General features: G+C 59.4%; 1 protein-coding gene across 3 annotated transcripts in view; it reads left to right on the top strand.

Moving 5' to 3' along the window:
• The window catches only part of ANTXRL (ANTXR like), a 31,780-nt gene that overhangs the window by 7,740 nt on the left and 1,917 nt on the right, over positions 1-22,123 (top strand). The window contains exons 2-16 of one of the 3 annotated variants that reach the window (XM_077895305.1): positions 3,754-3,825; positions 5,132-5,203; positions 7,213-7,294; positions 7,397-7,430; positions 8,399-8,478; positions 8,550-8,618; positions 8,742-8,822; positions 8,910-8,970; positions 13,862-13,960; positions 14,928-14,997; positions 15,520-15,610; positions 17,078-17,260; positions 18,501-18,539; positions 19,547-19,633; positions 20,358-20,435. In XM_077895305.1, the coding sequence (XP_077751431.1) occupies positions 3,754-3,825; positions 5,132-5,203; positions 7,213-7,294; positions 7,397-7,430; positions 8,399-8,478; positions 8,550-8,618; positions 8,742-8,822; positions 8,910-8,970; positions 13,862-13,960; positions 14,928-14,997; positions 15,520-15,610; positions 17,078-17,260; positions 18,501-18,539; positions 19,547-19,633; positions 20,358-20,435 (1,198 nt within the window). The remainder of the gene's footprint in view (positions 1-3,753; positions 3,826-5,131; positions 5,204-7,212; positions 7,295-7,396; positions 7,431-8,398; positions 8,479-8,549; positions 8,619-8,741; positions 8,823-8,909; positions 8,971-13,861; positions 13,961-14,927; positions 14,998-15,519; positions 15,611-17,077; positions 17,261-18,500; positions 18,540-19,546; positions 19,634-20,357; positions 20,436-22,123) is intronic. The other 2 variants (XM_077895306.1, XM_077895308.1) reach the window with 2 other exon arrangements.

Here is a 22,123-nt window from a genome sequence, read left to right as displayed (position 1 = left end):
CCTTATTTAGAAATATCCCAGTTGAGGGCAGAGCCTGCAGGGCTCCATCCCAGGACTCTGAGGTCATGACCAAGCCAAACCAAGAGCTGGGCACTTAACCCACCGAGCCACCCAGTAGCCCCAAGACTTTTTTTTTTTTTAACTATTTGATGTCTCTTAAGATTCCATATGAATATGTGATGTCCTTCCAATGATTTGTGTCTTTTTAAATTGCTCCCAGCATGGATTACGGTTTTCAGTATACTAGTCTTCTGCCTCTTTGGTTAAATTTATTCATAAGTATTTTGTTCTGTTTGATAATTTGTAAATGGATTTGTTTTCATAATTTCCTTTTTGGAATGTTCGTGGTTAGTGTATATCAAAATGTAACTGGTTATCATATGTTAATTTTGCCTCCTGCAACCTTGCTGAATGAATCCTTTTCTTAGCCAAAGAGTTTTTTTGTATGTGGAATCTATGGTGTTTTTTACATGTAAGATCACATCACCCAAAAACAGAAACCATTTTACATTTTCCTTTTCAATTTGGATAGCTTTATTTCTTTTCCTTATCTAATTGATCTGGCTAGAACTTCCAATATTCCATCGAGTTGAAATGATGAAACTTGGCATTTTGGTATTACTTTTGATCTTAGGGAAAACTTTTAGTCTTTCACCACTGAGATGTTAGCTGTGAGTTTTTCATATATGGCCCCTATTATGTGTATCATAGGCTTTTTTCCTATTCCTAAAAAGAGTGTTTTTATGAAGGAATTATGTTGGATTTTATCAAATGCTTTTTCTATGTCAATTGGAATGATAGTGTAGTTTATTTTTTGATCTATTAATTCTATTCTGTTAATTACATTGTTTGATTTTCTTTTTTGCATTGAACAACCAGGTCTCCCTTGTGGAAATAAACCCTAAATCCTACTTGGTCATGGAATATAAGTCTTTTAACATGCTGCTAAATTTAGTTTGCTAGATTTTTTGTTGAGGACTTTTGCATCCATGCTCATATGGGATATTGATCTGTACTTGTAGTAGTAGTCTGGCTTTGATATTAGAGTAAATGCAGGCATCATAGAATGAGACTGGAGGAGTTTGGGAGGGATTGGTGTTAACTCTTCATTAAATATTTGGTCACATTAACTTATGAAAAACCAGCTAGTCCTAGGCTTTTCTCTTTTGGGAGATTTGTGATTACTGATTCAATCTCTTTACTGAGTCTATTCAGGTCGATAGGTCTATTCAGATTTTATGCTTCTTCATGTTTCTGTTTGGGCAGGTTGTGTGTTTCTAGGAATTCATCCATTTGCTCTAGGTTATCTAATATGTTGATATATAATTATTAAGAGTAGTTTATGACTTTATTTCTGGGGTAGCAGTTGCAAGTCTCCTCTTTTCATCCTAATTTAATTTACTTCAGCACCTTATTATTTTGTTTCTTCTGCTAACTTTGGGCTTCATCTGTTCTTTTTATCCCCAGTTCCTTGACAGGTAAAGTAAAATATTTTGATATTTTGCTAATTCCTTAATATTTGCATTTCTCATTGTACATTTTCCTCTCAGAACTGCTTCTGCAGCATTCTATAGGTTTCGCTGTTTGTTTCCATTTCCATTAGCTTTAAGGGTTCACTTTTCCCCATTTGGTGTTTTTTCACATTCTTATCTTCCTTGACCCATTGGCCATGCAAAAGTATGTTTAATTTCCACATATATGTAGATTTTCCAAGTTTCCTCTTGTTTTTTATTTCATGTCATTGGAAAAGATAGCTGCTATGATTTAAATCTTCTTTAAGTTTGCTAGGACTTGTTTTGTGTCCTATCATAGGATCTATCCTGGAGAATAATCTGTGTGGACTTGCAAAGGATGTGCATTCTGCAACAGTTGAATAAAATGTTCTAATATGTCTTTTAAAGCCATTTGGCCATAGTGTGGTTCAATTCCAAAGTTTCTTTGTGGATTTTTTGTCTAGATGATCTATCCATTGCTAGAACTGAGGTATTAAAGTTGCCTGCTATCATTGTAGTGTTCTCTTTTCCCCCTTCAGATCTGTTAGTATTACTTAACATATTTAGCTGCTCATATGTTGGGTACATATATACTTATGATTTTTATACACTTTTTACATATTGACCCTTTTATCATTATATAACTTTCTTTGACTCTGTTACCATTTTTGGCTTAAAGTCTATTTTGTCTGATATAACTATACAGTTTGTTTGGTTTCCACTTGCATAGAGTATCTTCAATCCCTTTACATTGAGCATAAATGTGTCTTTAAAGCTGAATGAGTGCCTGGTAGGCAGCAATTAGCTGGGCCTTGTTTTTTTATCTGAAATTCTAGATTTTTCTTCTGGGATTAAGACCCTGCTTCTAATACCATGCTAGTACTGATGCTGTTTTTTGCTGTTTGAGGTTTACTCATTCTCTATTAAGTTCTTTCAAGAGAATTTAGCTTTCTTAAAGCTGAGCTCCCTTGTGTAATTATTCCTGATGCTTTCCATTCTCCCAGTAATTTATATCACTAGGGTGTTTTGTCCTCAAGCTTCAAAGACAGAGATTCGTCAAATGTCTGCTGATCTTCTGCATCTCATTTAAGAGTGAGACAGGAGAACATGATTGGAGTTCTGTGTGCTGGAAGCCCACACAATTGCTGTTCCATACTGCCTCCTTCCTAGGGAACTGTGGGTCTCTGTAGAATTTTCCAGTGCCCAGGAGCACTCATGTTGAGCTATATTCTAGAGTCTAAGCCTTTCTTCAAAATCATCACAAATTGGAAACTTCTCTGGAGTGAGTTGAAGACCTTTGTTTCCTATCAATCTTCTTTGGAAAATCCTCTTCACTCAGGGGGAAAACAGGAGAGAAAAGTAATGAGGAGAGTAGACAGGGTTGCCATTAATTAAGGAAATTGCCTTTCACTTTAGCATGAAAGCTTCTGAAAGAAAGTCTGCATTGTGTGTTGTCAGAGCCTAGTACTTTCCTACGCGGCAGTTGTCCACCTCAACCAGCGTCATCCTGACCTGCCTAGTGCAATGAGTAGAGCATGGGTTTTGAAGCTAGATATGGGTTGATGGATCTGAACTATTGAAATCATGGCAAATGCCATGACCTGTGAGTCTCACCTGGAAAGTGGGAATACTGCCAGTATCATAGAGTTGTTCTGGAATTGGAAACCATGGATGTAAAGGGCCTGGTATATACATGCTCCATGAATGACAATCCTGACATAATTAGAAACATCTATCTTTAGTTTCCTTACCATCTACTGACAGTTTTAGATGTAGCCTAGAGGAAGCAGGAGGAATGACAGAAAGGAAAAGCCAGGAGCATTTTGTGGAGATGTGGTGCCAAAGGCCTCTGCTTCCCACCCAATCACACACACCTTCAAGGGGTAGGAGAAGGGCAGACACCTGGGAGACAATGAACAACCAAGAGAGCCAGTCAATCAAAATTGGCTTTGACAACCAATGCACCCTCCTTCATTTGTCCAACAGCCCCCGCTGAGCATGACCAAACATCCTGGTTTGCCACCAGAAGTCCCTCATCCTTGGAAGTCCCTCAGTCCCCAGTACACAGGTGTCACTAGACAACCTTCCCAGGACTCACACTGATGAAAGTCACCCCTGAGGTCACTGAGGGTGTGTGGCAGGCATCAACCACGTCGGTGAGGAGCTTGCTAAAGGGCCTGCCCGAAGCCAGAGAAGGCAGAAACTATTCCTACATGACAGATAGAACTCCTCTCTCTGACTCATGTTTCTTCATTTTCAGGTCAGGCAGTGTGGACAACAACTGGATGGACATTTACAACCTTGTGGAAGATTTGGTCAATAAGTTTCAAAAGTATGGCTTCTCTGTGTTAATAGGGTGTTCTCTTCTGCCAGACCCAGTACGGAGCCTGTTTAGACTCGGTGGGCATGGGAGTCCCTCCAGCTGGGAACACAGAGCCCAAAGTGAAGTTCTGAAGCAGGAAAGGCCACATCACAGTGATTCCAAGGGTCTCAGCAGCTTTATGTGGCTTCTGCCTGAGAGTCAGGCCATCTTATAGGGACACAGTAATATGCCCTGAGGACCAAACGGATTAGGAAACAGGCAAACAAGTAGCATGGTAATTAAACAGCTGGTGTCAGGGACAAAAAAAAAAAAAAGGCAAAGACTGTATATGATGAGCTTAAGGGAAAAGGAAAAATTTTAATTCAGGATGGCTTCCCAGAAGATGTGGCAATGTTAAGTAGGTTTCCATGGGTGGGAAAGACAGAGGGACAGGAACCATCAAGGAGACTTCTTAGGGAGCGAAGGGTCTGTTTGGCTGCAGAGTAGGGTTACCTCAAGGGAGGGCTAGGAGATGAGGCTGGGCATGTCAGCTTGGAGCTACGGCCATTACAGCTCATAATGCCAGGCCATGGGGCCTAGATTTCCTGCTATGAGCACTAAGGAGCTACAGATGATTCTTGTTTAAGGGTCTGACATGATCAAGTTGTGCAAGAAGAAAAATCCAACAAAAGTGGGTAAAATGAGTGGGAACAAGAGCCAGAGCAGTAGGGAGCTCAGCTAGGGACCTATGGTACCAATTTAGCCCAGGATAATGAGGGTCAGCAGACCAGAAGACAATAGTCAGGAGCAGGAAAGGAAGGGAATATAGATGAATGGCTGCCAAGAGGGAAAATCATTTCTTTGAAAGAAGAGTTGGGGTGAGGAAGGCAGGCAAGGAAGGAAGGACAGTGAAGTTCCAAAGAATGTTACAGAAAAAAGGCCAGGTGGGAGCTCCTCCTGTGGGCGTGTGTAGATGTTGGTCTGTCTCCTTGTGCATGCAGCTATCTGTGTGAGCACCCACGTGGGCATGTGTGTGCACACACATGCACACAGAGAGACAGGCAGACAGACAGACAGTCATTACTGGGGTGTTGCGAGTGTAAGGGTGGATCCAGATGCTCCTCCGGTACACTCTTCCAGAAAAGCTAGATGTCTTACAGGCCTCTGAATTCCTCACTAAAGTTATAGGAAGGTCTGGTGTTTGGGAAATCGGCTCCAAAGGAGTAGAGTTAGGGTGGGGACAGGGGAACTGTCATGTGCCCCCTCCCTGATTACTCACTGACATCATGCTGAGCTTGTTACTACGACTTCTCAAAAGCACGTGCTTTCTCCCCAGCCCAAATGTGCGGATTTCCTTCGTCACTTACTCCACAGATGGCCACACGCTCATGAAACTTACGTCAGATAAGTAAGTGATACTCTGACCCCCAAGGCAGGCCAGTGGGCGAGACTACAAGAAAACGCCAGGGAACTAGTGGGATCCCTGAAACCGCAGTGGGGAGCCCACTGGAGTGCAGGCTGGGCTGGCCTGGGCTCCCCTAACTGTGCACCCCGACCCCCAGCTCTGGCTCGCCAGCCCTCTCTGACCCCTGGCTGTTCTCACATTGGCCAACCTGGGCCACTAGGTCATTTCTACTCCCTAAGCTCTGCCTTTCACCTGTCCTGAGTCCTTCTCTCTGCATTCTTACCTGTTCTCGGAACAGGCTAGCTGTGAGGACTCCCCAAAATGTATAGAGCAGGTGTGGGGTTCCTTCACTAACAGTCACCTGCATTTAGCACCTGCTATTACGTGTCACTCTCTGCCCTGAGCCAGTGGGGTCACCAGTGAGACGAAGTCATAACCAGGGAGGAAAAAATGAGCAGCATCAAGGTACTGATGGTCTCAGTGAAGGGGATCTTGGTTCCTCAGTGGGTCTGAGACAAGGAAGCCCATGAGTGGGTCCTGAACACCAGGCCTGAGGAAGGCATGACCTGCCCACATCCTAGATGGGCCACGATGGGCCCAGCAGTTTGCCCAAAAGCCTGAAAGTGGGAAAGATATAAAGCTTTTGAGTAGCTGGTGAAGGGAGCGGAAATTCTCGAGGCACACAAATTACTAGAACCCAATTCAGAGGCTGAAGTACTATACAAGGTTTAGTAAACAAGCACCCTTAGGGCTGGATGTGGCGGTCCTGGGGGCCCAGCAGCCCTGTCAGCACCATGGAGAAAAGCCAAACAGCAAAGGGGCTAGGAAGCCTCAGGGTTGCTGGCAGGAGGGTGACCACAGGGCAGAGATGGAGTGGCCCCAGGGCTGAGATGGGTATTAAAGAGGAAGAGGGACCACCAAGGACACAGAACCTGGGGCCCCTTCCATGCGCAGTGCTGGGAGCAGGGCTGGAGAGACAGTGCTCCCTGGAGGGAGCCTATTGGGCAAGAACAACACCTGGCCTGGGGCTCATGGGCCAGACACTGGGAAGAGCGGAGAGTTCCCCGTCCTTGGGGGCATAACCTTCGAGCACGGGGTGAGCAAGGAGTGGGGAGAGGGCTCTGCTGGGCAGCCAGCACCTGAATCGGCCCCCACTGGCCATGGCTCCCAGGCCTCACAACCCGGGCGGGGCTGGGGCTCTCAGCACATCTCCAGTCCCCACAGTGAGAAGCCTTCTTGGGGCGCACACAGTCCTCGCCTTACTGGGCCAGCTCAGCTGGTCACCGGGGATTGGCTGGAACCTAAGCCTCCAGCCCATCCTGTGCCCAGTCCCACCTCTGAAACCTGCCTTAGCAGCAGCTGCCTGACCAGAGGCCAGCCACAGCCTGGAGTCACTGCTCTTCCACCTGCAGGGACAGCCCTCAGGGCCACTTCCCCAGCACTAGGCCTTTTCTTCAAAAGCACATGAACTCAGGAGCCCTAGTGCTCTCACTAAGCAGCTTGCAATCCAGAAAGGGAAGGGACCGAGTCCACGTCACGGGTCCGTGGCAGGGGAAGACAGGGCAGGGCACGAGTAACAGTCAGCAGGATGACTGTCCCCAAACTCAGCCTCACCTGTTAGAGGATAGTGTGCCTTCTCGGGCACCTGGTGGGTTCTAGCAGCCCAGCCAGTCATCCCGTGAGTGCAGATTCCCAGTGGCAGGCCTGTGAGTGTGCCCCACATTCACCACGGGCAGGCAGGGCCGGGCCAGGGGGTGCCTGAGAGAGTAAGGAGTGCAGGGAAAGCCAGATCATGGCCATGAACCAGCAGAGTAGCATCCCTCCAGCTGTTCACCAGATGGAGAAGAGAAGAGGCCTGAGCAGGGCCTGTCAGTGTCAAGAGCAGAAGATCATGACCAGGCTACTAGGCCTGTGTCCTTTTTCAGCCAGACAGGTCTACACAGGGCCCAACGGCTCTGGGATGGCTTGAGGCCACCTGAAATCATACCTCAAGCCCTTTTCTGATCTTTCAGAAATAAAATCCGCGACGGTCTTGCTGAGCTCCAGAACGTAGTGCCTACGGGAGCCACACACATGCAGGAAGGATTCATAAAGGTACCAGATCCTGGGGTCTGAGGGCCTGTGCTTCGTGGCATCCTTACAGCATTCCTGGATCCTCTCACTGGCCTCCCCCAACGCCGCTTTGTTTCCTTGCAGGTAAACGAGCAGATCGAAGAGGCAAACTCTGGAGGTGAGCTGCCCGGTGACTTCACTGTGGGCAGGTGTGGGGACAGAGCCAGGCCCGGGCCAGCGAGGTCTGAGGCGGCCCTCATGGGCCCCTTCCCAGCACTGAGCCACGGAGCAGGGTGCTGTCCTCTCTGGGCCCCGGCTTTCTCCTCTGTGCAGCAAGGATGGAACCCCCCCCCCCCCCGGAACACCCTGGGACCGGGCACATACCTCCTCAGTTCTTGGTAACCGTGAGGTGCGTGACCTACCCTTGGCTTCCTCGCCAAGAAAGGAGGAACCGGGGGACCTGGAGCAGACAAAATTCCAGTTTTTGAAAAAAAGTGCTGGGTTTCCCTCTTGCTGCCCACACTATGTGATCACATCTCTGGCCCTGGTCCCTTTTCCCTTCAGTCCCTTCCCCTTGGCACTCGTTGTCCCGTGACTGTGTCTCCAACACTGGACAAGGCCGCGCTCCGCCCAGAACTGTGTTCATCTGGACTGTGGGGTGGCAGCCCTTGCCAGGAAAGGAGGGCCTGGTGGGGAAAGGCGCTGAGCTGGCGGGGATCCCACAACCCAGGAGTGGACCCCTGGGCCTGCAGACCCGGCAGGACTTCCCTCAGGTGCTGCCCCAAGCTGGAGCCGGAGCCAGGGCCAGGCTTCCCACTGCGCTGCGGGCATCTGGTATAGTCGAGTCTGGCTGTCCGTCCCTTTGCTCACCTGAGAGGCTGACGCCTGTCCAGGGACGTGGCTGGGGTCACCGTGCGGGCCACGGTTGCACGTCTGGTCACGGCGCCGGTTCAGGAGGCAGGGCCAGGGAAGGGCTGAGTGTTGCCCCGGGTCACGCAGGTCCTAGCTGCAGCCTCCTGTCCCTCCGGGCGTCCTGCTGGCGGGCCCCTGGGGCGGCCTCTGGGCTGCAGGACTGGGGGGGCGGGGCAGCCTGTGGGGTCGCCCCGGGGGCCTCGCTGACCAGGATGCCCCCTGCCGCCTCCGCAGGCAAGAAGTTTCCGAGCATGATCATCGCCCTGACGGACGGGACCCTGATGCCGGAGCCCTACGAGGAGACCAAGATAGAGGTGAGCCCGCCCGGCCCGCCCCGCTCGCGCCCCCCCCCCCAGACCTGTGCTCAGCGCTTCCTTCCCATCAGGCCGAGAATTCCCGGCAACTGGGGGCAACGATTTACTCCATCGGTGTAATGGACTATCGCAGGGACCAGGTAACCGCGCGGGGCCGCGGCGCCCGTGACCGGGCAGGGCGGATGGGGGGCAGAGGCCGGCGTGGGGGGGCGCCCCCGGGGCGGGGACCCCTGCGCCCTGCAGCCCCGGCCGCTGTGTCGCAGCTGCTGAGCATCGCGGACAGCCCGGATCACGTGTTCGGGGTGGACAACGGCTTCAAGGGGCTACAAGACATCGTGGAGCCCGTGAGTGCGGGACGAGCGAGGGGAGGGGAGGGGGGCCCGGGGCGCGGCCCGCGGCCCCTCACCAGCCGCCCCCTCTCTCTCTTGCAGCTCACAGCTAAGTCTTGTATTGAAATCACAAATTTGGAGCCTTCCACTTTCTGTGCCGGACGTAAGAGCTGCAGCCACAAGCCCGGGGGGGTGCGGTGCACGCGGGGCGTGCGAGGCGTGTAGGACGTGTGCGTGCGGAGCGTGCAAGGCATGCTGTGCTTGCAAGGCGTGCTGTGCGTGGGGACGTGCTGTGCGTGGCGGCGTGCTGTGCGTGCTGTGCGCGTAGGACGTGTGCGTGCGGTGCGTGCTGTGCGTGTAGGACGTGTGCGTGCGGGGCGTGCCGTGCGTGCAGGGCGTGTGGTGTGCGCAGGCTGTGTGGCGCGTGCTGCACATGTGGAGGGTGATGTGCGTGCTGCGCGTGTGGGGCGTGCTGCGTGTGCAGGGCGTGCAGGGTGTGCGGTGCGTGCGGGGCGTGCTGCGCGTGCGGGGCGTGCGTGGTGTGCGGGGCGTGCAGGGTGTGCGGGGCGTGCGGGGCGTGCTGCGCGTGCGGGGCGCGCGGGGCGTGCAGGGTGTGCTGTGCGTGCGGGGCGTGCTGTCCGTCGTGTGCGTGCAGGGCGCGCGGGACGGTGGCTGAGCGCCGGGCGTGAGGAGGCGTGTCCGCGCGGCGTGCGCACCGAGGACTGTCACGCAGGTACGTGTTCAAGTGTGTGTTTGGTGTGTGACGCGATGCGCGCGCGGCCGCGTGAGCTTAGGCCCTGCGGGGCCCCCACGCGCGTCCTGACGCGGCCGCCTCGGGGAGTTGCCCTGGCGAGGCGCTGAGATCTCGGGCGAGCGGCGGGGAGGGAGCAGGCGCGGAAGAGTCGCGCGCACGACGGCCCGCGGGTGGGGCCCGGGCACCTGCGACCCCGCACCCGCACCCTCCGAGCGCCGCTGAGGGGCCGCGTGCCCGCGCCCGCGCTCCCGCCTCGGCCCCGCCCCCGCCCGGGCTTCGCGGCGCTCCGGGCGGACCTCTGGCGGGCTGTGGGGACTGAGGCGCCGGCTCCGCCCCTCCCCCCGCGGCGCCCGCGCTCGGGCCCCGTGCGTCACCCCGGGTCGGCCGCGGGCGCATCGGGCCCCCTGGCGGGCCGCCCCGAGGGAGGAGGGGGGCCGAGCAGCCCCGGTGCCAGCCTTGTGGTGACGGCCGCGCGGCGAGCGGAGCGACCAGAGCGACCCGAGCGCTGACGGGGCCCGACGGCGCCCCCCCCCCACCCCCGCTCCTGCGCGCCGCGCCGGCCTCCGGGCGATCCTGAGGGGGGGCGTCCTGCCGCCGGCGACAGCACGCGGCCGTCCCAGCGCCTCACTGCCCGGCGGCCGCTCCCGGACGCCCCGCCCCCACCTGGGCCGCCCCGTCAGTCGTCGCGTCCCCGCCGCGTCCCCGCGCCCTCACAGCGCAGCTCCGCGTTTCCCGCTCCGACCTCGAGGCTGTGGCCGCCCTGAGGCCGCTGCCGCCCGGCCTGACCCCGGACCCCGACCCACGGAAGGACGCCCTCCGACCCGCAGCCTCGGAGTCCGTCAGCGCGCCACGGAGCCCGGGCCCGGCCGTCGTAGCCCCGCGGGAGCCCGGGCGGGCGCCGAGGCCTCCAGGCGGGATCCAGCCCGCCGTCCGCACCGCCCCGCCCGCGAGTCTGCGGCCCCGACCCCGCAGGGCCCGCGCGGTGGCACCAGGCCGCCCTCCGGAGCGCAGCCCCCGCCTCCGAGGCCTCGGAGCGCCCCTCAGACCCCTTGCGGGGCAGCCCTGGCTCCCGCACGGAGTGGTCCCGTGGATGCCTGTGGTGCCAACACGGTGTTGGGACGTCCTGTTGGCTTTGGGATCCTCGGCACAGTGGCTGGGAGAGTCCTCCCCCTGGGCGTGTGCCGGGTGCGCTTGGGCTTCCTCCCTCCCTGAGGCCGAAGTCGCTGGCACCCAGTCCCTCCTTGTCCTGCAGGGGACTGGCCCCGAGCGAGGGTGTCAAGCAGCCCAGCAGCAGGGCCCATCCAGGGCAGCACCTAGGAGGACACGGGGCAGAGGAGGCTCTCCTCTGAGATCCAGTGGGCAGGTCCCGAGGGCAGCGGGGGACCCTCGGGGTGGAGCGGGTGCAGGCTGTGAGGGCAGGAGGAACCTGCAGGGGGGACGCAGGCCCCGCTGTGGGGTCAGGGACACCCCTGCAGCCAGTGTGCTCAGCTGCTGTCCCCCCACTGCCCTGTGAGGAGGCTCCACAAGGCGCAGCCCTGCTGCGGCCCACAGATCCTCCCAGAGGCAGTGATGACGGACGTGCACGCAGCTGTCCCAGCCTGCTTCTCAGGGCTGTCAGTCCATGAACGGGATCCTGCGGGACGCAACCTCCTGTAGCTGTCGCACACATTCCGTCATGCAGATGGAGCTCACGTCATTCATCCGCGTCCCTGCTCGGTGTCCCGACTGTCTCCCACCTGTGGTTACGGCAGGCGGCGAACACCTTGCGGCCCAAGCTCTGAGGACAGGGCCGAGCAGCCCCCAGGTCCACCCAAGGTGGTCACTCCCCTTAGGGCTCTCGTCAGGGCCTGGTGGGCGGGTTGCTGTCCCAACTGCTCGGCTGCCTGCGGCCTCCTCGGGGAGCTGCGCGTCTCTGCAGCTCCTCTCCTCGGGAGCCTCTTGCCCCAAGAGAAAGCTCTCACTCTGGGGGGTCAGCCTCCCTGCCAGGGCCACGGGCCCTCGAGCTACGGAGCAGTGCAGCAGCCCCAGGGGGATCCGGCTCCCACAGGCCGCGAGGGTCCCAACTGGGCTTCTCTGTCTTCGCGGTCCCGTTCCTGGTGGAGGACTGGGGAGGCTGCGGGGGCAGGAGCAGCCCCCACACAGAGGGAATCCCTTGACTGTCGCGTCCTTTCTGCTCAAAATCTGGAACCTCACTCTCCCTCCATTCCATGCACCGAGTCTTCCTAGAGTGACAGGACCCCGTGAGAGCGCCACCGCCTGGGCATAGGTGGCGCGGCTGCAGAGCTGGGGTGACGACTGTGCAGGGCTCCCAGGGCTGCAGGGCACACACCGTAGGAAGGGGGCACCCGGGCAGACGGTGGGCAGCGTGCAAGCTCCCCGAGGGGCGCAGGCCCTGGGGGTCCCGGGCCGTCGGCAGCCCTACCCTCAGCAGCCACCCCCACCTCCTCCATCACATGGTGCCACAAGCACACTGGCCCACCTTCCCCAGGAGGCTGCCAGTAGCCAGGTCCCCTCAGGGCCCTGAGGCTCAGGACTCCCAGCTGTGGAGCTGAGGACCCTGTCGGGGATCAGAGGGAGCTCCTCCCTGCAGAGGCTGCGGGGGAGCAGCTCAGACCTGGAACAGGGGCACAGGGGGCGCAGGTGGGAGCTGCACTGGGCCCCCGAGATCCTCCCCGGAGCGCAGGGGAAGCCACCTGCCCTTTGTTGGCCTCGGCTCGTCCCCGTAACTTGGCGAGTGACGCCGAGCTCGTGGGACCTGGAAGATGAAGGGAAGTGGATGTGGGCCCACAGGAGATGCTCAGCTAGTGTGTGGTGCGATTTGGGCTGCACGCCGTGGTCCACGCCTCAGGCTGGCACGGAGCTGCCCACGTCTGCTTCCTTGTGCTCGCTCACTGGGCAGGAAACCTCTGCCCTCTGTTTCTTCCTCTGGAGCCCAGCGTCCCCACACGCTGCCGCCCGATTTCCCCTCTCTGCCCACGTCTAAGCACATGGGGGTGTGAGCGTGCCTGTTGGCCTTGCAGGGAGAGAACGTGCCGGAATGCAGCTTGTAAATGAGGCTTCCGTGGGCCGAGGGCGGCAGCCGTGCCCAGGTGGCCTAGCTGGGCGGGCCAGAGGGTTCACAGGGGACAAGCCCAAGCGCTTCCGTGGCCCCACAGGGCCTGTGTCGCGAGGAAGGGGCCTGACAGGTGAACAGTGAGCACACAGCCTGGCGCCGTCGGGCTCAGCAGCGGCGCAGTGTGGGCTCCGCGTGGACAGGACGTATCCCTGAGGGACATCCAGCCCGGCCCGCACGGCCGGTTCCCTCAGCGGTCCTTGGGGGCCAGCTGGCGCCATGAGCAGACCGCAGGACGGCTGTGTCACAGTAAACCCCACGTGATGGGCCGCGGGCAGGGTTCTGCCTAAGGGGGGCACTGGCCCCCGGGGAGCCCCCAGGCTGAAGCGGAGCAAGGCAGACCCTGGGATGGCAAGTGTTCCCGTGGTCCCAGAAGCAGCTCCTCTGGGACGTTCACCCCTGAACTTGGAAGCAGGGCGGGGAGGTGGGGGGAGGCCTGAAGTCCGGGCAGCAGGCAGACGACTCGGAACCCCGCCCTGGTCCTCGGGCGGCACAAAGCCCAGAGGCCAGCGGCCCTGCAAGGCCCTGCTGGTGTGCAGCCTGGGGAGTCACCGAGCGAGGGCAGAGTGAATCGCGGGGACGTACTGGGCCTGCTGGGAGCTGTGGCCAAGGTGGGGGCTGACCGCCCGGGGCTCCCCAGAAACCCCTCCGTCACCTGCTGGTTCCGGACCAGGCCCCAAGCGGCCCTTTCTGGCCTCCCTGCTGTTGGCTTCAGCCCCGGGGGCTGCTGGCGACCCCAGTATGTCGTGCGTCCACATGGAGGGGAAGCACTTCCCTAACCCCAGATGGGGGGGTGAGGGTCCTTGTGGCCTGGGGGGCGGGGGCGCAGGGGAAGTGTAATCCTCAACAGACTTCCAGAACTGCGGCTGAGACAGGACTTCTCTGTCCCCAGTGGATTCCTCTGTGGGGTCCCAGATGATAGCATAAGCAGAGGAGGCTGGGAGCCTTTAATGGGCTCCAAGGGTCAAGGGTGAGTGTGAGTCCCCCAGGAACCTGGGGCTCCCTCGGTGCTCAGAGTGGACCTTGGTGGCACCAGGTGAGAATCCGGCCCCGGGTAGAAAACACATCTTGTTTGGGCTTCTGTGCTTATTCACAGACACCCCTCAGTTCCACCTGGGGGTCGTGTGTTATGTGAGCCGAGGACCTTCAGTCCCACCTCGCCCAGAGGTTTGATCGTTGACTTTACAGAAAACTATGAACTGATGGTTTCTGGAAGAGGCTTTAATAATGCAAGGAACCCGGAGGAAGTTATTTGTAGATTCATTTTCACGGATAAGAAATTCTATGGTAAGCAGCCCCCTTGGTGCCTGCACGTGACACATGCCCACCCCCCCCCGGGGGCTGCCTGCCCCCGGGCTGCCCTCCCCCAGCCGCCAGGCCTCCGGAGCCCTACTGCCCTCTCACTGTGGACATGGTGAGCATAGGGCTGTGTGTGTAGTGCCAGGGTCCCCTGCTGGGAACCTGGCCACCTGGACCCGAAGCTGGGCGGTCAGCCCCCAGCAGCACCACAGCCTCCTGGAGCAGGGCTTCACCCCTGCCAGGGGGCTCTGGCTGCCACCCATGCCCAGAGCTGCGCGCCCCTCCTGCCCGGAGCGGCAAGGACCCCAGGCCCAGGGCTCCCTCGGGGCCAGGTGCACGGGGCTTCCCAGGAGGGTCTGCGGGGTCCCGGGGTTGAGAGAGGGCGCCAGCTGCCAGGCCCTGGCCCCGGGATCCTGGTGCTGGCTGGGTGGCCTGAGGAAGCCACGAGCGGTAGGCAGATGTGCCCTCAGCGTGGAGGGCGTGTGGCCCTCCCCAGAGGTGGGGCTGGGGCCCCCGTGTGTGCTGCCCAGCTCCCCCAGTTAGCCCCCCCCCCCGTGGCCATTGGACCCCAGTACATGGTATTCAGGGCCCTCTAGTCAAGCCAGAGCTGCCTCTGGCTGGCACGTCATTGCAGGTCGGCGTCTCCATGGGGTCAGCCTCCCCTTCCCCTCTTGGGGCCTCCCAGGGCTTCTTGCTGTGGCAGAACTTGTCATTCTGCACTTGTCACTCTTTTGTTCTTGCTTATCTCACAGTCCCTCTCTCTCCAGGCCCTCCCAGGCGAGGTCCTTGGGAGCGAGCCCTTTCCCTTCCAACCGGAGCACTGCCTGGGGCCTGGTGCACCAGGGGGAGGGGGGGGAAAGGGCAGGAAGAGAGCCGGTGTGTGCGCCAGAGAGTGAGCTCTGGGAGGAGGGGGACAGCCGCAACCACTGATTGTTCCTTCCTGATTCTCTCGTAGATAAAAAAGCGACCACTATGGATGACACCACCGTGATGTGCCCAGGAGTAACAATAGACAATCCAGATGAGTAAGTACTCAAGTGGGCCTCACCATCGTTGCCCTGAAGTAGGTGGAGGGTGGAGGCCCCTCTGGAGGCAGCACGTGTCCCTGTCCTGAGGCTCAGGGCCTCCCCCACACTGTCTTGTTGGTCACATGACCTGCTCAGGGATCTGCTGTGCCCCGGCCTCCCCTGAGGAGCGCAGATACAAGATTGATGCGCCCAGGGACCATACCCCTGCTCCACACAGCTGTTTGCAGCTAAGCCAACAATTCTGTAAACGGAGAGGAATCAGGTGACACCAGGCCACTACCTCTGGAGACTTAGTGCATGGCCTCGAGGGCATCAGACCCCACACAGGGCTCCTCATGCCTGGTCAGGGTTCACTGTATGCGTTGACCCCCACTTCCCCTGCCAGGTGCTCCCTGGGGACCCCAATGCCTAACGACCAAAGTCACTACACTGAGAGGAGCTGTGGGCCGTGGTTTGGGCCCAAGTGCAAGAACTGTCTCTCTGGGTTGCTCGTCACTTTCCGAAATTTCTGTTCTTTAGGGTGGTCTTCGTTGAAGTTAGCCTGAATAACGGCATCAACTTCATCAAGAGCAATGCTAACATCACCAGCAAGAACTGTGTGACTGCCAGGGTAAGTAAGGCTGCAGCCTCTCTCCTGGGCTGTTCAGAGGGCCGCGCTGCAGGAGCACACACCCGGGGAGTCAGCAGGGCTCACGACCGAGGACCTGGGGGAGTGGCTGGTGCAGGCCCCCCGGGGCCCCCAGCGCTTCGTCAGCAAGCTGTCTCCACACTCAGGCTGGAGCTGCCCTAGAGCGCCCCACGAGAGCTCCCCACGCGCACCCCCTCTGCAGGCCCTGCAGACATTCTGTGAGCCAAGGGTCCTGGGGGCACAGGAAGGGGACGGTCAGAGCTCCGAGCAGACTCTAGAGGTGGTGCTGAGGCTGTGACACATGCTTGCCGCGCCCCCCCCCCCCCCCCCCGGCCACCTGCCCCGGCCCAGGCTAGTGCCAGGGAGCTCGGGGCCCCACCCTGCATCCTGGCTGGGCGCTGTGTGTGAGGGGCCGAGTCCAGGACCTGGGGGACACTGGGGCACTGCAGGCCCAGGCCCCAGGCAGAGGTCTGCGGGGGGGCCAGCCGCGGGCCTGTGCAGCCCGGGTGTGTTTCCAGGGCGTGTGGGCAGCTGCTGACAGCCCCAAGCCCAGGCCCGCGTGGGGCACCCTGGTCGTTTGGCAGAGGGCCTCAGCGTCCCCCGCCTCTGCGGCTTTCTCATGTTCCTCTGCGCCACCTGTCCTGACCTCTGAAGACCCCTGCTGTCCTGCCACGGGGGGAAGCCCCAGGGCTGCGTGGAGGGCCGGGGGCTCTGCTCAGGGACAGGCCCATGGAAAGGAAGGTGCCGCTCCAGGTGCCCACTCCTCGGAGCGGCAGGTCATGTGGGCATGGGGGCAGGGCAGTGGGACGTGGTCGACAGTGTGAGTGGGGAAGACCGTCCCTGGGAGGAGGGCGGCCGTGCCCTATTGCCACCACAAAGCATCCAGTGCTGGTCCGGGAGGGTCCCGGCAGTGCCAACAGGCCCCTGACTGAGTCTGCACAGTGCCCGCACCTGCCCCTCAGAGCAACCCGCCCCCAGAGCCCGCCCTCGGCAGGCACATGCCCCGGGAACTCAGGAGGAGCCACAGTTCCCCGCAGCCCCACAGGCCCGACCCTGCCTCCCCTCAGCTGCCCCATCCCTGGGGCTCAGACGCACTCCCCACTCACTCCCTGGCCCTGGGAAAGCAGACCACTTGGCTCCGGGCAGGGCCACGCCGCCGTCAGCCGAGGCACGCGGGGAGTACTGTCCTTGTCACAGCACAGAGGCCCTGGATCCCCTGTCAGGCTGCGGGGCCCAGCCTCTGAGTGGGGCCAGCGGGGCCATCTGTGGCTCAGGGCTGCCAGGGTGCCTCAGGGTCCAGCCCAGCCTCCTTGTGCTCTGTGCTCTCTGCAGGTGGGGAAACTTGAGGCCAGTGGGGCAGGCAGGCGGGAGGTGACTGCAGGGTACAGGGCTTGCGCCCCCAAGCCAATCACACCCACCTCGGGCCTCTGACACCTGTGCTGTCTGTAGGATGTGCCGGTGGAAGTGCCAACTGGTATTCCTCCAATACCAACTCCGCACATCGATCTTCCCACTACGCCTGCCACCTCAAATATGCCAAATGTCAATCCTCTGTGCCTGGCTCTGCTCCTGCTGGCCCTGCTTTTACTGCCATTCCTTATCTGGTGCTGCTGGCGACATTGCTGCAAAAAGGTGAGTGTCATCTGGGACACAAGGCCATCTCCTGGGACAATGCCAACAGCTCGAGGACTCAGCCCGTCACCCCTACCCCCACCCCGAGATCCGCCCATGGGCAGGTTCCCATCAGCTCCCAGGTCATCACATGAGCATACGGAGGCACAGACTCGCTTCTATTCCAAAGCAGAGACTCCGCCCCCATCTAAGGCTCCACCTGCCTCCTGCGTGTCTCTGCAAGTGCCTGTGAGCTGCCCTGGCTGCTGGCCACTGCAGGGCCCGGGCCCCAGGGAGGCCTCCCAGCAGCCCGGCTTCGGGAGGACTCGGGCCCCAAGCTCCAGAGGAGGCCTCTGGTGCTGAGGGAAAGGGCCGGGTCCTACGGGAGGCACTGAGGGCCCCGAGGGGGGTCTTGCTGGCATAGAGGATCCCTGGCCTCTGAGGCACTGAGCCCCGGACACCCACGGCGTCTCTGCCTGCGTCCCCCGGGTCCGGCCTGTCTTCTTCAGCCATCACTAAGGGCCAGGGTGCGGGCCCCGTGCTGGGCACCCGAGACAGGACTGCGGCTGCCCCCGGCCGGGCCCCCAGGAGCTCACCGCCTGGTGTCTGCCCTGCTATTGGTACCTGGGGCTGGAGGGCAAAAAGGTCACCTGCAGGGGTGTGGCAAGCAGAGCCCCAGCAGAGGACAGGCAGTGGCCCCAGGGGGGAGCGGGGCAGACACCTGGCTGCTGGGTTTGCTTGCCAGGCCCGGGGCCTGAGCAGGTGCAAGGGGAGAAGCGGCAGAGGGAGGCGAGGACAGAGCACAGCAGCAGGACAAGGCGTCCGTTCCCCTGCTGCGAGGGGTGTGCGGGCACGGAGAGGGCGTGGGCGCTGCCATCCCACAGGGGAGGCCGGAGAGGAGGAGGGCTGCGGGTGGGAGGAGGGGGAGCAGGTGAGAGCTCCCATCTCCCGTTATGGACAAGCTGCTGACCTAACCACTGGCTGGTTCCCTCTGCGGGGAAGGACCAGGCGCCCAAGGGCGTGTCTCCCAGCCCAACCTCCAGCAGGTCCCGCCCCCTGATGCCCCGGGAGCCTGAGGCTCAGGGCGGTGCAGCGGCTGGGCCGAGACCCGCAGGCACGGGGTGGCAGAGGGCTTCCCGGAGCCCCCTGCTGTGGCCCCCCCCTCCCACCCCCCCCCCCCGATGCTGAGCAGGGCTCCTGTGTGACATGGAGCCGGCCCCGCACGCCCCCAGCCCGCGCTCCTGTCTCTTTGACATTCCAGCCTTGCAAGGAGCTACCAGCAGTGCAGATAATACAAAGGGTAAGTCTGCCGTTGGGCCTGATGGTCAGCGTGCCCGGCACCCACGCCGACCTCTGCCCAGGGGCTCCTGCTGCCTGTGGGACCCTGCGCCCCGGCCCCACCACCTCCCAGCTACCTGCAGAGAGGGCAGCAGAGGGGGCCTGGGGAGGACTCGAGGACCCTAGCCCTTCCCCAGTCAGCGGCGTGGCTGCTCCAGGGCCTGCGCCCCGAACCCACACTGGAGGTAGTCTGCAGCAGCAGTCACAGTGACCCAAAGAAACGGGGCTTTGTCACTTCCCCACAGACAACGTGGGGCACTGCTGCCCCAGGTCTCATGTGAGTTTTTGGGAAAAGAGCCTCTGGCCTCAGGACCAGATCCCCACTTCGGCTCTGGTATATGTCTGGCTGCATTTCTTTGATCTCCATCCCTGTCCCCTGGCAGGAGAGGGGCTTGGCTGGGGTTGGACGTCAGGGACCGCAGGTGGGAGGTTGGAGGGTGTGTTACCTGGCATCCAGCTGTGAGGCAGGCCCCGCCCAGGTGAGCACAGAGCAGGGGCAGGGGAACAGGTGGCGGATCCCCAGGCAGGGGCCCAGGCCAGCCCCAGGAGAAGTAGTTGGGTGGGGACACCGCGTCCTGAGCAGGGCACCTGAGCCTCTGAGCTGGTAGGACACAGGCCTCCCTGCCCGGGGTGGTTCAAGGACAGGGTGGTGTCACCTGCTGAGAATGGAGCTGCCTGGGTCAGGTGGGTGCAGCCCGGTGCCCTGCACGTGCCCCCAACAGCCCTCCGCGCCCACAGGCCCGAGTAGGCTTCACCAAGGGCAGCAGAAGCCGTGTCTGCAAACCAAAGCAGTTTGCTTGTTGCCCCGTTGAGAACACTGTCATCTGCAGGCTGCTGCTCGTTGGTCCTTGCAGGCTCCCTCACCCCGTTTTGAGTGACGAGTGTTTGACAGGTGCTGGGGCAACAGATGCCCTGTGTCTGCACCAGAAAGCTGCTGACCAAGGGGTAAAATGTGCGTTCTTCTCCTAGGAGCCCATGGGCAGATGTGTACAACCACCTTGCCCCACATTTATTGTCCCTTGTGCTTGCCAAGGAGGTGGGATGAGACGGATAGAGGTAAGAGGGGCTCTGGGGAGGGTGCTGTGACCCCCAGGCTACGCTGAGGGATGGGGCACAGCCAGGTCATGTATCCCATGAACCGTGGTTTTGGGGGAGACGCACTTTGTCACTTTCTGGGCACTGACCTGATCCTTTGCACCAGAAAGGGCACTTTCTGGGCACTGACCTGATCCCTTGCACCAGAGGGCAAAGGGCGTCGCGATCCTGGGGCCCAGGGTCCCCCTTTGGGCAGCCCTGGGTTTGCAGATGCGGATGGCTGGCTGCAGCCCACCCCTATTAAAAGTACCCAGAAATGCCAGCGGCACCTGTGAGTGGGAGTCTGCTGCGCAGGGTGAGGACAGAGCTGACGACATTGTCCTCGGGGCTCAGTGATGTGGGGGGACCAGGGCCTCCAGGAGGTCGGGGCCTGAAGGAGAGGTCCTTACGCCGGGACCTGCCAGGGCCCCCCATCCTTGAGGGGCTCCCGGCCCTGCAGGGGGCCCTGAGCACAGGGCTGGGGAGGCCCGGGCGCGCAGGATGAGGGGCACGTGCTCCAGGTCCCAGGGTCGTCTGTGACAGGCAGCGACACGGGCCCCAGGCCCTGCCCCCCATGGGGGCTGCGAGGCGACCTCAGCATGTGCCCATGGCCAGGGCGCTCCAGGGTGTCACGCCAGGGAGGCTCCACGCCTCTGCAGGGCACCCCATGCCTTGGAGCTCCCTCACGGCCACGTCTGCTTTTCAGGGCAAACTGGACACCTTGTGTGACTTTGTTCAGTGCTGCAATCAGATGCCGTTGCTGTGGTGTCAGCCCAGGAGCAAGGTGAGCGGGCCCAGGGGTGCTCCCACAGGCAGGGGCGTGTTTGCTCTTTGCCCATGACAGCGGCACGCTGGGTCTGTGGCTTGGGGCCCGTGTCTGGGCATCTGCCGACACAGGAGAGGTGGTGCCCTTGAGCCGTCCAGGCCAGTGCCGGGCTCCGCACTGGGAGCTTCTGACTTTGAGTGAGGGACTCGGTGTGTTGGGCTGTGGAGGGGGAGGCAGGGCCCTGAATGACCTGGGTGCTCACAGCAGTCGGTGCTCCTACTCCTGTTACAACATCCAGACAATAGAGAAGCTCGGGGAGCGTATGTGTGTCCACTGTGCAGTGTGTTAGATGTGCGAACAGTTCTCCGCATCAGTATCTTACTCTCAGAATAAGCTGATCACAGACCTCAGGATGAAACAGGGCTGGACACAGAGGGGCCTTATGATGCATCCACAGGGAGGAGCCTCCTGCCACTGTGCCTTGGGGGCTCCCCAGGGAGGGGCGTGTGAGGACACTGGGCAGGGCTCTACCCCTGCAGGCAGGCTGACCTTGACCCCTGTGCAGCCAGGGGCTGTGCGAGGGTCTCCAGCGATCACTGGGATGGTGATGCCAGTGGCTCCCCCGACCACATCCACAGCTCACAAGGTCGCACGCACACAGGCCGGAGCCTGTGCGGGGAGAGATGTGCATTCCTCGTGCAGCAGCAGCAAGCGCAGTGTGGAGCCGGTGCTCCAGAGCACCAGCCGTGGGGACTAGCAAGAGTGGCCTTTTGGGGGTCCCAGCGAGTCCCATGGCACTGAGCTAATGTAGGAAGTAGCTGGTCATTGCCGAGAGCAGCAAGTGGTCGGGAGGCAGAGAGGAAAGAGACCCCCCCTCACTGAGCCCCAGGCCACCTGCACCACCAATGCGAGGTCCCTGTGCCCTTCCGGGAGCCCCAGACCCCCGGGCCCCTCCTCCCAGCCACCCAGGGATGGGCTTGGCGTAGGGGAGAGGATGGCCCTCGGCACAGGGTCCCCAGTCCTCTGATGAAGTCAGGTCCCACAGCAGTTCCTAGGTCTAAAATAATCTGTTCATGTTCTGGAGTAAATGAGCAGAAATAGAGGAGCTAGAAACACAAAAGATATCAATCTGTCCTCACAGCAGTGTACGAGGCACACATGTGACACAAGTGTCCTGACCTGTGATGAAAGCACAAGCTTTTATCACTGCTGGAGGAGGAGGTCTGAGAACTTGGCAGCCTAGACTCCATTGTAGCTCCACCCAGAGGACCTCACAGGCTTAGTTGTGCTTTAGTGGAATTGTGATGAGCGTGCTCAGGGAATTTGCTCAAACTGAGTTTAAGTTCACGTTAAAAAAAAAAAAAAAAGTTTCTTTTTAAGATTTTTAAAAATTTATTCATGAGAGAGGCAGAGACACATGCAGAGGGAGAAGCAGGCCCCCTGCTCTATATCAGGACCCCGGGGTCACACCCTGGGTCGAAGGCAGATGCTCAACCACTGAGCCCCCAGGTGCCCCAGTTTAGGAATTTCCTTTTTTTTTTTTTTTTTTTTTTTTTTAGTTTAGGAATTTTTGATGTGACCCTGGGGCGGGGTGATGAGCGTCCCACCAGATGACTGAGGCCCTGCCCATGGGCCTGAGACAGACTGACCACAGCGTCACAAAGGGATGCAGCCGCAGTGCTCAGGGGCCATGGACCTGAGTGTCC

Source organism: Canis aureus, chromosome 4 (genome assembly GCF_053574225.1).
Source record: "Canis aureus isolate CA01 chromosome 4, VMU_Caureus_v.1.0, whole genome shotgun sequence".
In the NCBI taxonomy this organism is placed as follows: Eukaryota; Metazoa; Chordata; class Mammalia; order Carnivora; family Canidae; genus Canis; species Canis aureus.
This window is presented reverse-complemented; position numbering and strand designations above follow the sequence as displayed.